Raw genomic sequence first — 15439 nt, forward strand, 5'->3', positions numbered from 1 at the left:
TCCTGCAAAAAGCAGCAACATCTTTCACTTCAGACAATAACGCTAAATCCAGAAGCCCAGAAATTCAGGCCCTACTTGAACTGGAACACTTTTGCTTAATTCACTCAAAAACAACATGGCTGGTCAATTGAGTGCTTATGTTATTCAAACGAAATGTTCATAACTGGTATGGAAATGCCACAGGGCGTATTTTAGGGCTACGATTGGCAGGATCTGTTTCCTTCCTTTACGATCGGTGCCTAAACTAAGAGTTCTTTGACACAAGCTCCGTAATATATTGATTCCCTTGGATTATGTTGTGAACTGATGAGTTTTTGCGTGTTGCGAGAGGCCATTCTTTAACACCTCTTTGGGGAGTTCTGTCTTCGCCACTTTCAGGGGTCATTAATGAACCCCCCCCCATCTTATGACCCAAATAGAAGCAAGAAAACCCAATTTTCTCTAGATGAGCAACACATCACATAAAATAGCAACAATGCATTAACACATGCACTCCTTCAATGAATTCCTGATTGTAGGGGTGGGAGATTCATTTTGAAAAGAAATCAAACACGTCTGTCGGAATTTTGTAATTGATTGTTGAAAAATTTAAGGTGAGGTTAAAATAGATCTCATCTCCTTATGTCATGGTATACAATGATGAATACCAAGACAATGCAAAAAACATCTTTCACAACTTAAAATAAAATTTAAACATAGGGAAGTGGAGCCTGATTAAAACAACTTAACAAAAGCACTTATGTATACTTTTCAATCACACAGGACTATAAAAATATTCATTTGAATTTTAGAAAAGCAAAAGATTGTCGTTCCCAGGAATAGGACAGACAGCACAAGATTGAGACCACAGCAGATGAGGAGGTAGCAATGGTTTTCAGCAGTTCAAATTTAATACTTTGTCCCCCTTTCTCTACAGAAACCCAGGTAAAAAAAATCCCCCACTCTCATAAAATACAACAGCAGCAGTCACCAGTAAAAAAATGAAATGCAAAAAAGGGTGAAAAAAAAAAATGAGACAAAGAGAAAGCGTTGAAGGGAGAAGAGAGCGAGAGGGTAGGGACATGAGGCAAGAAAGGAAAATATATTTTCTATATGAGAAGTGAGTCCAAAGTTCTTCTTTAGACCGGGTTGGGGGCAGAGAGGACTCTGGGAACTTGCTGTTGTGTTCATTCAAAATGGAGGGGAGGAGAAAAAAAAAAAAAAAAATGAACAAAATGAGTCAAGTCCAATCCAACTAGGGGAAGGAACCAGCACTCTAAGGCAGGGATTTATTCAGGAAGGGCTTTTCTCCCTCTCTGGATGAAAGAAATTCTTACTCCTCTTCAGCCTGTGTGATGCATTTTGTTGAGTGTACAGATGAAATGTAGGCGCAAGTTTGTGTATGCAACAGGTAAATTGGAAGGTGTGTCCGTCATATATGCTCAACCCGGTTGCACCTCTCACTTGCTGCAAGAGAGGTGTCATTTTTCTATCCTCATTTCTTCATTCACTCCTTTGCTGTTTTTCTCCAAATATCAGTCCCTGACTACCTAGTAGTCATCCAAATCAAAGAACTCATCGTCCTCTCCTTGGTACTCCATGCCCTGGAAGTCCACCCTGTACCGCAAGATACCTGAGGAACACAAACAGGAGAAAGGTAACGGGTTGACTGACAAGTTTCTCATGTTTGATTAGATTGCGGCAGCATCAAAGGAAGAATTCATATTAGGATAAGCTAATCGCCCCCTTGGCTATTTGACCGGCAGTATTTCTATCCAAAAAGCCCTAAAACACATATTTTTAGGATTAGGAGGAAATTTACAGTGAACTACTAAGTGGATCCCACAATTTCACACCCGTTAAAGCCTTTTCCTGCAATCAGCATGAAACTGTCTTACCCATAGCATGGCACCATGGAAAAAAAATACTTATGATTCACTCTAATTCTTAAAGTTACAACAATTCAAACACTACAGTAAAGACTAGCAATTTATTGATAACATGAATCATTTGTAGTTCCCCTCCATAGGGACATCACAATCCACATCAAGTATCCTAAAAGAAGGAGTCTTTTTCTTTAATCGGCTGTGGAGTTAGCCATGACTATATATAAAATAGAAAATAGAGAAAGACTGTACGTTTTCTAGCTGTGATCCATACCGATAAGACAGACGGACCTTAATCCTGCAGATCCATTAAGGTTTACCGTAGCAAATCACTTTGAAATAAAGTTTTACTATTGTTATCTGCAAATATTCAGTAAAATATGCCATCAGGACATCGGCCATAATGCGTGTTGTGGCGCTGGCGTCTGATAACGTCACACTTCAAACAATCAAATGTTTGTATAGATCCTTTATTGTGGATGAAATCAATTAAGTCAGATTACTCCGAGCCACGACCCACTATGCATATGTTATAGTGTCGAGTTGATGGAGCTAAGCAAATAATTATTAATAGCCTGTGAAATTCTTGCAATCATATGTCCCCAGCTCTCAATGTCTTGATTGTTGTAGACTTCAGCATAAAATTGACTTTGGGTGGAGCAGCATAAGCGGTTATGTGGCCAACTATAGAGCGGCTTGTTTCCTACACGCAGAAAGCAAAAGTAAGAAGGGTAAGTCACAGAACTGAACCACACACATCTTCCATTCCTCCTCACGGCCCTAAACCGTAAAGAACCTAAAATTGTAAAGAACAGCGCACTCACCCCCAATGCCTCCAAAGCCCTTCACGAACTGGGACCCCTCCTGGCTCTTGTCTGTGACTATCTCCAGCGTGGCTCCAAATTTCTTGTAGTTGTTGGCAAACCACTCCAGCAGCGGCATGCTCTCTAGCAATTCATGTTCCTGCCCCGTCTAGAAAAACAATCAGAGAGTCAGCAGCGCATGGGACGATGGGTGACGTCCATCTTCATTCACAGGGAGTGAAGCGCTTACCTCCTTGTCTGTGAAGTGAGACTTGTCTTTCTCCTGCTCTGGCGTCAAGTACAAAGTTTTCTCATCTGGAAAAACAAGGGACAGACATGAAGGAAATTGCACGACAGTATTTCATCTCAATATATTCCCGTTTCTCAGCAATGGTAGATGTGAGGTTTGTGGTTCGTGTACCGTTCTCAAGTCCGTTGCTCTCTGCCCCATGTACACGTAGAATGTAACGCATGGTGTCTAAGTTCTCGTAGACTATGAGGATCTCCACCGCTCCCATCTCCAGGGCTTTGAGAGTGTCCTCCACACCAAAACAGTACTTCCCCGTGTCCTGGCTAATCTCATCAAAGTACCTTCCTGCGGAGAGGGACGACCATTAAGAAAAGCTCTGGTTTTCATAAACCATCGCTGATGACGTGTTCAAACGGTCGTTCGAATGTGTCAACAGGACGACTCACCTATGAGCTTCTTCTCCTGGATGAATTTGACATTAGAGAGAACCTCTGCTGAGAGCTCAATGGCCTGGTTGAAACCATTCTCTCCTCCATAGGAGATGTCCACCAGCTTTAAAACCTTGGCCTGTAACCTCTGTAGAAAAAAGGCACATACACAAAAGTTAAACACTAGAATAATCCACCTACAGATGTGGCATAACATGCATAGAAGCACACGTTAAATACAGACGCTTAGTCAGCAAACCTTGCAACTAAATGTTGGTATTTTCACAAAGTCGTTAACATGGGGTATATTGTAATGGCCACGAATAGAAGTATGCAGATAATATCCAAAAATTAGGCTTTGTTTCCACAAAAGACGAGGCAGGATAACTGGAAAACTACCAGTGTTACAAATCCAACTCAGTGTGGGTCGAGTTCACACTAAGAACTGCTGCCCAGAGCTGATAATAGAAGTCTGGGAACATTTTCAAACATGTCTGATGTTGATGACGATCAGATATTATTTTCAGTTCTGTTCAGTGTGAGGGGAAAGAAGGTTTAGGTTGGTACTCTAATGTACTTGTATCCACAACATTTCATAGACTGATTAGAAGTAGGGATAAACTACTAGGACCAACACCAGTTACAGAGTTCATTCAGAGGGAATTTATTTACAGCATGCAAATTCCTCACTTTGCCTTTTCTATTAAGAGGGTTCAGTATATATATATATATATATATATATATACATATATATATATATACATATGTGTTACATGTGTTCAGGTGGTGCTTCCAGTGTCACAAGTTTTACAGGATCTGTTTTAATTGCGTATTTTAATTATATTACAGCATTATTTACTAATAGGACAAATGTGTTTTTTTGGTATATTTGGCCCACAGTAAACTTAGAACCCATATTGATTGGGCGTCTAGTTTCTGAATATACTTACGTATATTACATAGTAAAACCCTTTTTAAAATCTGTATTGTTTTAATAAAAACAGACAAACTTACTGGGTCGAACATGTCCGACTGGCTGAGCTCGGTCTTAAAGTCAGCAGAGCCAGCCAAGACCATTCCTGCAACGTTAACTTTGTCATTGGACACAAAGAGCTGGACCGCTGTCTCGGCCACCTTCCTCACATAGTTGTGTCTCTTCTCCATTCTGAGACGCGCAAAACGTAGCGCAGACTGCCCCCCTCTGCCTGAAAGAAAGAGCAAATTCAAATTAAACATTTACAGGTAGAAATGAAGTCTCACAGTACGTCTGCTCCCTCCTGTGAAGTTAACAATACCAATAATGGCAGTGTTGTGTCATTATAGTCGGTCAGTACCGTGCTTCTTGGGAAGATCCACAGTGAACTTGTGCAGCACCTCCCTGGTGTTGCCCTGCAATGTGCCAAACAGCGCACCACTACCGTCAATCACAATAAAGCCAAATTTACTGTCATCGGAGAGCAGGGCTGTCAATGCCTGTTGGGGAAATGTTTGAAAAGAACAGATAATGAGAATGTGAAACAACACAAGTGGACTATAGAAGGTGAGAGATCAAGCGAACGCCCTCACCTCGGTGTGGAACTTGTTGTCGCAGAGGTACAAGGAGGTGTTAATTGGCTTAAAAGGCTCAAAGTCGATATTGACTTTCTTCTCCTTCCCTTCTTCTGTCACAATGGTGCCACAGTACACAACCAAACCATTCGGTGGCACTGGAAATACACAAAGGTCAGGGGATAGGTGAGACAACTATCAGGTTTTTAATGTATTTCACAATGCAGAGTTCCTAGAGAGGAGAGCCAGCATCAGAGCTTTCTCAAATATGTCACTACAGGGGCTCCATTGGAGGTTATGCAATACCACAAAATACCGTGAGAGAATATGCAAAGTTTGGTTCATGCAATTTCTATTACGTGATGTATGCACATTACCGAGGGGTAAAGCTACCCTTCTCTCATGCATACAGCAAAAATATTTCACAGTTCAATGAGATTATGACACTGTCTTATTCCAGAAACACTGCAATCTTGTTTACTAGGTGATCAGACAGTTTATGAAGGTGCATTGTATAACATAACTATGTGTAAAGTAGCATTGCACGGTACTGGTACTAGAAAGGTATCGCGGTACCCGCACGTTGAAAACAATACGGTTTTGAATATTTTTAGTACCGGTACTTTAAAAAAAGCATGCAATTGGGAGCGCACTCACTGTTCCGCTCCGTGTCAGGCTGCCTGCACACATTGAGTGCGCAGCTCTCACACATGCAAGTTATCAGGGGAGACGCGCCCTCATGTAGCAGACTGCTCACGCATATACAGCCTAACACGATTAGCCTTAGCCTAGCTTAGCTCGGGTGACCAGACGTCCTCTTCAACCCGGACGCATTTTTTAGGTCTCGAAAAGAGGAAATGTCTGGATATAAGAGGACGTCCGCTTTGTCTTGTGTTGCACTTGCTTGATGTTTGACTGTGTTTGGAAAATTGTTAACTTGCTAGTTTGTCATAAACAAAGTAAGTTTAGCCGCTAGCAGACATCTCGTTAGCAATGTTAGCAAGGTTGGTAGAAAACGCTTGCATATTGATGCTAGTATTAAGTGCTCTCGAGTCGGCTTTTTTGTAATGTTATAGGGATACTTTTCACTAAACCTTGGAGTGAGACGTTGGGGGTGAAGCTACGGCTGACAGAGGGTGTAAGTTACGCTACGTGCAGCGAATCGGGTTATAGATGCGCCGTTTAGATGAACCAGCACACTTTTTTTTTTGCGTAATAAATTGGATGTGTGGCGTGGGTGTGTGTGAAAACATGGAAACACGTGTGTCACACAGGGAAACCGTGAGAGTTGGCAGCCCTGTAGCTTTGTTGGCTAGCTTGACAACAACTTTCTTAACACAGTCAAACATCAAGCAACACAAGGTAAAGCAAGACCCCAAATAAGTTCCTGAATAGTCCAGCAGAAATATATAAATGCAAAATAACCTACAATTTCACTCATGTGGGCCTATATGATCATCAGGTCAGAATGCACAGAAAATTGTACCAAATAATACACACTTGATGCAATAGGCTACATGCTAGTGGAGCCTGAGGCTGGATCTTCACCTAATCCTTTTTAATTTTAGTTAAGGAAATATGAATGTGAGAATATCAAACTATGCAAGTAAATAAAGCATTGTTCATCCCACAGACAGCCAAACAGATACCAGGTAAAAAAGGAACCTTACAGATGTTTTATTTATTACTATCATAGATAAATATATTCCATTATCCTATTTGTGGTATCGTATCGTAAGTATCGGGTACCATAATATTTTGGCAGGTATAGTATCGAAGTCATAATTTTGGTATCGTGACAATCCTAGTGTAAAGAGGCAAAGATATTGGACAATAACATTTATACAACTTCCCGTTCAGTCTAGAACCACAGAACATTTGTTCATGTGCATTCATCTGAGCCGCTGTTATCTATACGTATTGAGCAGCCTTTGTCACACCCACTCAAACTATATCTTTGCATCAATAACATATGACCGAACGGTGATTACACACTCGATCTGATTATCTATTTGGCCTTTTCTGGGAGGAGTTCATTCTGTACAACTGCCCCTGAAAGAGTAAGTCACATGTGAATCGTCAGTATTTTATTTGAATTCCATTGCTTGACATACCCTTGTTGTAGAGTTTTAGTCTTTGCTGTACAGAGGTGATGGCCCCAAGAACAGAGAGCCTGTTGACTCGGCTCTTAATGTTGGAAGCGGTGCCAAACTCATCAGCCAACATCTTGGCCACTCTAGAAATCTGGTCCTTGGGAGGGATGATCAGTGAGATCATACTGGTGCCATTACTAGAAAAAGAGCAAAGGTTTTGATGTTAGTGCATACGATTAACACACACGACTCGATATAAACATAAGTGCTGTTTACCAGCATAAACACCACAAGACAATCCCATCACTGCTGATAGAGAGTACGGATAACACTGATGTCAATGTTAGTTCTTTGGAACTAGAACATCCATCAGCTTGTTTTACTACAATCACGAAAACACAGCATCGTGCTCATATAACATTTTATAAACATAACAAACTTCCTTTGCAAAAGAAAATTTGAGGGGCAAACGGCACGGTACACAATATCTGCCCTTGAAGCCGGGGACTGTAGCAGTCAGACTACTATACACTCCTTTCATTGCCAGTCAAAAGACAAAGCCTACCAGCACAGGCTGACACCGGGCGCGCGCACACGCACACACACACACACGGGCAGGTAGCAACAGCTGGATCAATGTGGGGCAAACGGTGAACCGTGTGTGACACGGCAGGCGGTGGAGCGCAGGACAGCAGATCGTACGCAACACTAGACGACGAGCCGTTTTACACGCCGGTGTACTTATTACACAACGTGCCCACCGGCGAGCCAGTTGTCAGACAAGAGCCTCAACCGACGATTGTGTTGCCGGTAGAGTTTGAGCGAAGGGCTAAACAGCCGGCTTCACCATGAGGCAACGTTAGCTTTAACATCATGGATCCTTCGGGGAATTAGGAAGCCCGGGTAATCAACGAGGAAACGAAAGGCAAGAGTCATTTAAAAAAGGTGTGGAGGGATTACACAGAATAAAAAAAAAACGTACAACAGTAAGCTAGCCGGCCTCGTCAGCGTGCTTTCTTGTTAAAAGACACCCATGGCGGCCTCTTTCCAGAGATGACGTCTATTAGCGGGTCTCGAGAGCAAACATCGACCAAATGGCTGCTACTTAGGGGGACTTTTGGCAACATTCCCCACAATGTCACACATGACAAAGGCAGAGGCGACACGTGTACTCGTCCAAATGAACACAACATTTCCGGCGAAATGCGATAGGAGTTGGGGGTTAGCATTTAGCAGAGCTAGCAAAAATAGCGGCGGCAAGCTAAGTTAGCTATGCTAAGGCTACCCCTCCCAAAATCGGCCCCGTTTGCCAGATCTCCAGCTGTTGCAGCGGTCAACATTCACACCATCGCCGGGCAAAGTTGTCACCGTGACGGCATCCCCTCGCGGCGACAACCGGTTCCTTACCCGCGGGCGGCTTCCAAACTTTTAATCAGCTTCTTGATTTTCCATATCTCCACGTTCCTGTCCGCCGCGCTGGGGTCGTCCGCCATCTTTCTGCTGTAATCTCTTCAGCACCTGAAAAGAAAAGAAAAACATACGCGCGAACCTGTTATTAAATGAATCGATCGAAATTCACGGTCTGCCGAAATATTTGTCAAATTCAGCAGGACTAGGTACCTGTCCGACCTAGTGGCGAGGTGTCCGTTAAGGCACCTGACCAGTACTGACCGGGCTGGAAAAGACCCTTCCCGGGTTGTGCCGCTCAGTACAGCACGAGGAGAATAGCAGGCCTACTTTTTCTGCCAGGCCCTAGCGTCCACCCTGTTCTTATCTAATACGACCTACTTTCCCCCCCACACACACCCTTGTTCTCCTAGAAACCAAATGTCCGATTTTTATGCGTGGCGTGTTTGTCGGGTGAAGTAGGAACAGGTACGGTACCTGCCTCGGACAACGCCGCTCCACTATCCACTGTCCGCTGCGCTACGTCGAATCGGTGGGTCCGAGGAGTGACGTTGCCTTTCGCGACCGGTTTCTCTCTCCCTCCACACGCTACGCGTGGTGCTAACGACAGAGCTCACATGTGGGAGGTGGTTTGAATTGTAGCGTTCACTTCCTGGAAACCGCATAGTAACCAATAACAGCGTACGTCAATCATACGAGGGAGGCGGCGATTGGACAGGAGCTAATAAAAAAAAAAACGTGCAGCCTTAGAGGTCGGGTGGACGTCATTGAATGTGGATCGTGGGAGTTGAAGTTAGTGTGATGCGAATGAACGAGTCGTGCCACATGACATTTAAAGCTACTTCTAATGGTTTGGACTTTAGCTGAAGACTTCAGGGGCTTCATAACCTACGTATTATATTGTCATACTTGTGTTGGCAAACTTATTATGTCTTATTATATCCACTGTGAAGAGGGACATCTGCTGGCCGCTTCATGAACGTGTTGTTCTGATAAACTCAAGCACACATCGGCTGTCTTTTTTTTGTTATACAATACTTAAAAAATCTGTACGCAAATAAAGATAATTATTATAATAACATGTATTTATCATGCTAGGGTCCTGAAATAGTAAGTTTACTAGTTCTCTTTGTTTTTCAATTCTTTCCTGCTTATTTAAATTTCGACAAACACTGGGCTTAAATACTGTGCAATGAGAGAAACCTTTGACCTTTACAAACCAGCAGTGAGTAAAAACATGTCAGAGGTATTGTTTAACAATTTAATTGAAGTAAAAAACATGACGTCAGGATTTAGGTTTTGATATGATATGTCATTATCACTCCCCCACCTACTGAACCCCATTTTCGATTTAACAGCTGTTGGGAATGTTACACATATATGCATTTTCTTTTAAATGTTTAGTTAAGCCGGGGTTGGCCATACGTTCATTCTGTGAGTGTAGCAGAAATTAAAGCGCTCAAACTTCTAAATTGGCTCTTTCAAACCCGGTAATGTTCAGCTGTCCAATTAGTGTGACAGGCGGTGTCGAAGACTTCAAGCGTCTCCAAGCCAAGACGCTCAGCTATTCCATCACCGTCTGTTGTTGAGTTGGATGAGGCAGATGAAAATAACATGGTGAGTGAGTCGTTGGGTGAGCCTTGCATAAGCCTGAGGTGTGTAATATGGTGTAGTTCTTAATAAGCGTTATTGTGTAGGTCACTCTGTGACACGTGCAGCAGTTGCTGAGCTTTCACTAACTAATGACACTTTTACAGGAGAATCAAGATGGAACTGTGAGTGTGACATACATAAAGTGTTACTCTGCAGACCAAAAAAACATAAAACATGACCAAAATAAACGATCACAATTTAGATATTTGTTCATCTCTTTTTTAATTTGTCAGGAGGTCAATGGAAGATCTGCGGTGTACTTTTCCTTTCCCATGGAGCAGCAGATGAACACTATGACGTGCACACTTTTGCACCACTAGATGGCAGCATTGATTTTAGGAAAAATAAACGTCTTTTTTAGTATCGCTTGTTTTTGTTAGTTGACAAAGGAGCAGCACATCCCTTAAGCTCCTTGTTTTTTGGATCGCTCATTGGGACGCTCATACGTCAGGTTTCCTTGTGTATACGTTGTAGTAATTGTGGAATTCAATGCACAATGTTGCCATATGCTGGATTATTAGTCAGTGTGTTTAGGCAATTGTGATTGTTCCAGTCAGAACAAACATGCATGTGTGCGTGCAAGAAGCCCACGATCTACCTCTGTTGTATTACCCATCTGTGGTGAGGCAGAGGGCCGGCTTCTGTCGGGATCTGACACTCACAGGACAGCTTTATTATTAGTGAAAAGGGGTTAAATCAGTGTGTGCCACCGACTTCCTCCAAAACTGACCATCACCAGCATCATCATCGGCAATGCATCAACGTCTGTCGACCATCACAGCTGTAATGACCTGCCGTTGGGAGATGAATGGTGCTCGCTGTACTGTGGAGGGGAGCGGTGCTGGTCAGGGCCGATATTCCTCATTTCACCCGATCGTCACACGCGAGCATTCAGATGAGCAGAGAAGGTCGACGGGTTGTTGAATCATCAGCATTTCAGCGAGGTCCAGATCCAACACATTCTCACAACACCAGAAGCTGGAGAGATGTTTAGTTAGTTAGTAAAATATGTTTTCAAGTGTATCCCAAGTATCCCATAGACCCACATTGAAACAATAGCCGAACATTATTTAATTTTGTTTTACAATTCAAAGCATATCAGATAAATCCTGATTGTCTTGTTATCAAGTTAGAACTTATGATAATAATTACATTTCTTCACTATTTGCCTGTAGTTTCAGACTATGCATGTGTTGTATAATGTCGTAATACACAAAAATATAAATACTAAAGCATCGTGACACTAGACACTCAAAACTGTAACCTCAAAATCAAATTGCACTTTCATTACCGGTGCAGGTCATCACATCATGTTAGGGGTGATAAATAGTCTGTGATGTGGAAATGAAGGGCTTTGTGTATATGTCGTGTACACAGGCAATAACGTCCAATTCTTATTGAAAGTTTGACCCAAAACAGATGCCACCAGCTTCACAGGGCTCTACTTCCACAGCTCTGGCCATCTGCTAAGAAGCATTGAGGGGAGAGCGGGATGGGTGACGGTGTGTGTATTGAAGGTGTGTGTATTGTGTGTTGAAGGACACAGTCTTGCTTGTCATAAATAAGACATGTAGTTGGGGGAAAAGAGGAAAGCGCTGAAAGTAGCGTCCAATCTGACCCTTGCAGAAAAGAAGGAAGTAGTTACATAATCTGAGATTTATAGACACGTTGACATGGAAGTTTAAGGAACGGTCTAAGATCTCCCAGAATCATTTGCTCACTGACATGTCAAATCTTTGATGCCTTCCCGCCCGCAATGTCTTAATTTGCCCTTCAGTGTGCACTGCAGCCTCTGACACAAACAAGAAGTTTGAACCCGTCACATGGAATCAAGCAGCACGCATTCTCTGCTGCCTGGCTCACATCAGTACGCGTCTGTCTCGCCGGCGCTCTTTCTCCGAGTGAAAAAGAGGATCATCATCGTCAGCAATTCAATAGCTTGCTTATGACTTAAACCGCAATCTTCTCAGGACGCGCTGCAGGGCAGGAGACGTCACATCTGTTGATGGCTGGCAGCCATCTGCTGCACCACTGTGACTCTTTCAGGGTTTGATGCAAGTGCAAAGATGTGGGATGCACTAAAAAGGCTGTTTTTTTTCTTCTTCATGTCTCAAGAGTTGAAATTCTTGCCACATCCTTGGCTGTATTACTTCTGTCCACAGAGGCCGAGGCAGATTTACAGATCTGCGTCCTAATATTAAGTGGATTATTCAAGAATGGAGGGTCGAGGTTGACATAAATATAAATGAGGGCGTCTGAGGCATAGAGTGAGACATGCTTTATGTCAACACACTGCAGGCTATTAGGAGTTTATCAGCGCAGTGGATTAAGACCAATAACCTCAATTTAGAGGCCAAGACAGACAGTCAATCTTAATGATGCATCGGAAAGGGGTTAAACCCAAAGGTAATGTGGGCCAGGAGGCCCGGCTGCAGCACTCACTGACCCGAGACGTCATCCAATATTCTTTCACGGCTCGGGAAGCAAGGAGTCCCGTGCATTTTGCACTTCAAGTTCGATTTTAAAGCTATTTGTCGCCACATTTTCTATTACTGTGATGCCGGCCGGCGAAGATGAAAATGTGCTACTTGTAAATGTTGGAGGATATTGCTGCAGCAGTTGATAAAGCCTGTGTGCCACCCAGAAACTCCCCCAAGGGAGAGTTTTTGGCACACTCCCATCATTCTCACATCTTTCCCACAGCTTGATGAAATATCCTCTTTGTCAGCAATTATTATTGGGGAGACTGAATAAATGTACACATTTGTACATGCAGGAAAATAGATATTTGTGGATGCAAAAACGTCTCGCATTGCAGCTGTTACACATCTGTTCCATCAATGCCTGATAAATACACAAACACTGCCGTTCTTTGTCTGGCGGCTCGGTGCTTCTGACTGTTAGCACAATTAGCAGGGATGAAAAATAAAGACAATCGTTTTACATTAGTATGAATAGTGGTGGCGCTTTTATCAGATGGGTCCGTAACATTTACTCAGGTGGTATCTGTGGGCACCAGAGACGCTGAGGTCTCTCCTACTAAAAAGAATCAAGTTTTCAAAGCAACAATTCCACTACACGTATTAATCCATGTCGTCACTCATGCAGCCCAGCTCCAAAGCAGTCTGAAATCATTACACTGGAGTCCCCACCACGACAACCTCACAGATAGACTGATAGGGAGAGGAAGGTGGGATGTAACAGGGGAGAAATATGGGGGGAAAATTGATTTTTCTTCGAGCTGCATTAATCAAATTGCCTACAGAAGGGCCATTATCAGTAAAAATGGATTTAATACGGCGCATTAAATGAAGACAAAGGCGTGTCTGGCAAGGCAAGCTCACTGTGAGGGATGGTGATGGGAATGATCAAAAGTAAATGCCATTTTGATGACATGCATACATCTCAGAGGAAAAAGGATAATACTCACAATAATTCTTGAATATTCTCTTTCTCTCTCTCTCTCTCTCTCTCTCTCTCTTAGCATGTATTTATTTATATAAAGTATATGTATAATCCTGCGGGTTGTATCTAGAAAAGGAGGTCAGAACAGTGTGAGAAAACAAAGTAAAATCTGGCTTTCTGGAGGAAACATACAGTGTTTATGTTGGTATGTATATGCAGTAAAGCTGATGCGTCTGTCCTCAGGGACCGGGACCACAGGTTTAGACATTCAAGAGGAAAGAGAAGACAGAGGGAAACATCTCAACAAATATAATCTTGAAATCAGATTAAAAAAAGGGACCAAGAAGAGTAATTTTGCAATTTGAAAACGAGATTATGGACCCCCTTTAAGGAGAGAGGTGCTTGGTTGGTTAAGTCACTAAATACGTATATAAATATATGAAAATGACATGTAAATATATCCAGTCTCATCCTCCCTCTCCAGGTCTTTGACAGCTCCTCTGGGATGGATCGCCTCGCTCGTTCTGTGATGACTCATTCTCCTAGTAAAAAACAGAAATGCCATAATATCAGGTCCGACATGCTAGTCCTCTGAAAATAGATAAACACTGACCGTAACAGCTGGACATAACACGAGAACGGAGAATTGTGTGGCGTTTTTTAAATATAATATATTTAACTAGAAGTGAATCAGAATGAATAACATGCTAACAGGCATTACAGTTAGTCACTGCCTGCAGCTCAATAAACAGTCTGATCTCCAAAACCTAAAAATGTATACGAAAATCTTAAACATACAAATTCGTAGTGATACATACAAAATAAATACGGACTGCAACTGATGACGTCACCCTATTCAAAGTGAATGGGGACCTGCACCCCGTAAACACACTTTGTGAAGTCCAACGATGTAAAATCGTGTTATGATTGCATTTTCAACGAGAAATCAATGTTAACTTGTAAGAATACAATACTAAAAAACAAATACTTCAAAAAATCCAACATGGCGGAGAGACGTTCACTCAAGAATCCGACATGGTCCGCCATGTTGTTCACTCAAGGGGCGTGGTTAACCACCGCCAGTTCGTATGTATTGTTACGAATTTGTATGTTCAAGATTTTCGTATACATTTTTACGAACAGGTTTTGGAGATCACGTTGCAATAGAGGCCTTTTGTCTCAAAATCCTTTTTCAAGCCAAAACATAAATTCTTCTTCTCCTGAGTCAAAAACAGGGGAATATGGCTTCATCACTTTAACGGTACATTTCATAGTGTTTTCCTACTGCACTCTCAACATTCTTTGGTGTTTGGACACAAACATGATTTGTGTTATTTGGAGACGTTCGACTAATTATCCTGCTTCCCTCAATGTTCCCTGTCTCCATCTTTGTTTCTGCTCTCTAGTCTTTGCTGTGTGGTCGACGGTGAGTCTCCATAATATCCTCTCTTCTGTATCTCCTTCGCGTGATCCAAATTATTTTGGACAGGAACGGCACTGCGTCCTTTGAGGGGCGTCGTGGCGCAGGGGGTAGAGCGGGTGCACTGGGAACCGCAAGGTTGGTGGTTCGAGTCCCGGCTGCCCTATGTCTCAAGTCGAAGTGTCCCTGAGCAAGACACCTAACCTCTAATTGCTCCCCGGGCAAAATGTAAAGGCCATGGGTTTAAAGTGTAATGTAAGTCGCTTTGGATAAAAGCGTCAGCTAAATGACCTGTAATGTAATGTAATGTAAAAGTCCTTTTTCTGGGAAATGTCAGAGAGACGCAGCAGGACACATCGGCACTCTGGCAGGCGCAAACACAAAGGGACACGATGCGCAGAGACAACGTGTCCCGTCAACCGTTTCTTTCAGCAGCGTTGTCGGGGTCAAGCCGGCCTGAAGATGTCAGAGTCAGATACACAACCGACATCAAAGTTGTTCCACGGGGGATACATGGTGAGCTCTAGTACATTCAAAGGACACAGGGGTTTAATGGTTAAGAGAGAC

At 42.7% G+C, this 15439-nt stretch overlaps 1 protein-coding gene across 4 annotated transcripts; it reads right to left on the reverse strand.

Annotated features, from left to right (window-relative positions):
* Window positions 1-868: 868 nt before the first annotated feature.
* On the reverse strand, window positions 869-9055 carry LOC120817402 (eukaryotic peptide chain release factor subunit 1). Of its 4 annotated transcripts, none has more exons than XM_040173600.2 (11): window positions 8872-9055; window positions 8395-8505; window positions 7009-7184; window positions 4913-5052; window positions 4681-4819; window positions 4361-4551; window positions 3365-3494; window positions 3090-3263; window positions 2919-2983; window positions 2690-2837; window positions 869-1612 (listed from the first exon to the last, which is right to left on the reverse strand). In XM_040173600.2, exons 2-11 carry the CDS (start codon window positions 8478-8480, stop codon window positions 1530-1532), a joined length of 1332 nt encoding a protein of 443 aa, XP_040029534.1. In that variant the 5' UTR covers window positions 8481-8505; window positions 8872-9055; the 3' UTR covers window positions 869-1529. The 4 variants fall into 4 exon arrangements, with proteins under 4 accessions (XP_040029534.1, XP_040029536.1, XP_040029535.1 ...); XM_040173602.2 differs by having other exon boundaries at window positions 8876-9048; XM_040173601.2 differs by having other exon boundaries at window positions 8608-9048.
* Window positions 9056-15439: the final 6384 nt, after the last annotated feature.

The sequence above is a fragment of the Gasterosteus aculeatus genome, chromosome 4 (genome assembly GCF_964276395.1).
Source record: "Gasterosteus aculeatus chromosome 4, fGasAcu3.hap1.1, whole genome shotgun sequence".
Lineage (NCBI taxonomy): Eukaryota > Metazoa > Chordata > Actinopteri > Perciformes > Gasterosteidae > Gasterosteus > Gasterosteus aculeatus.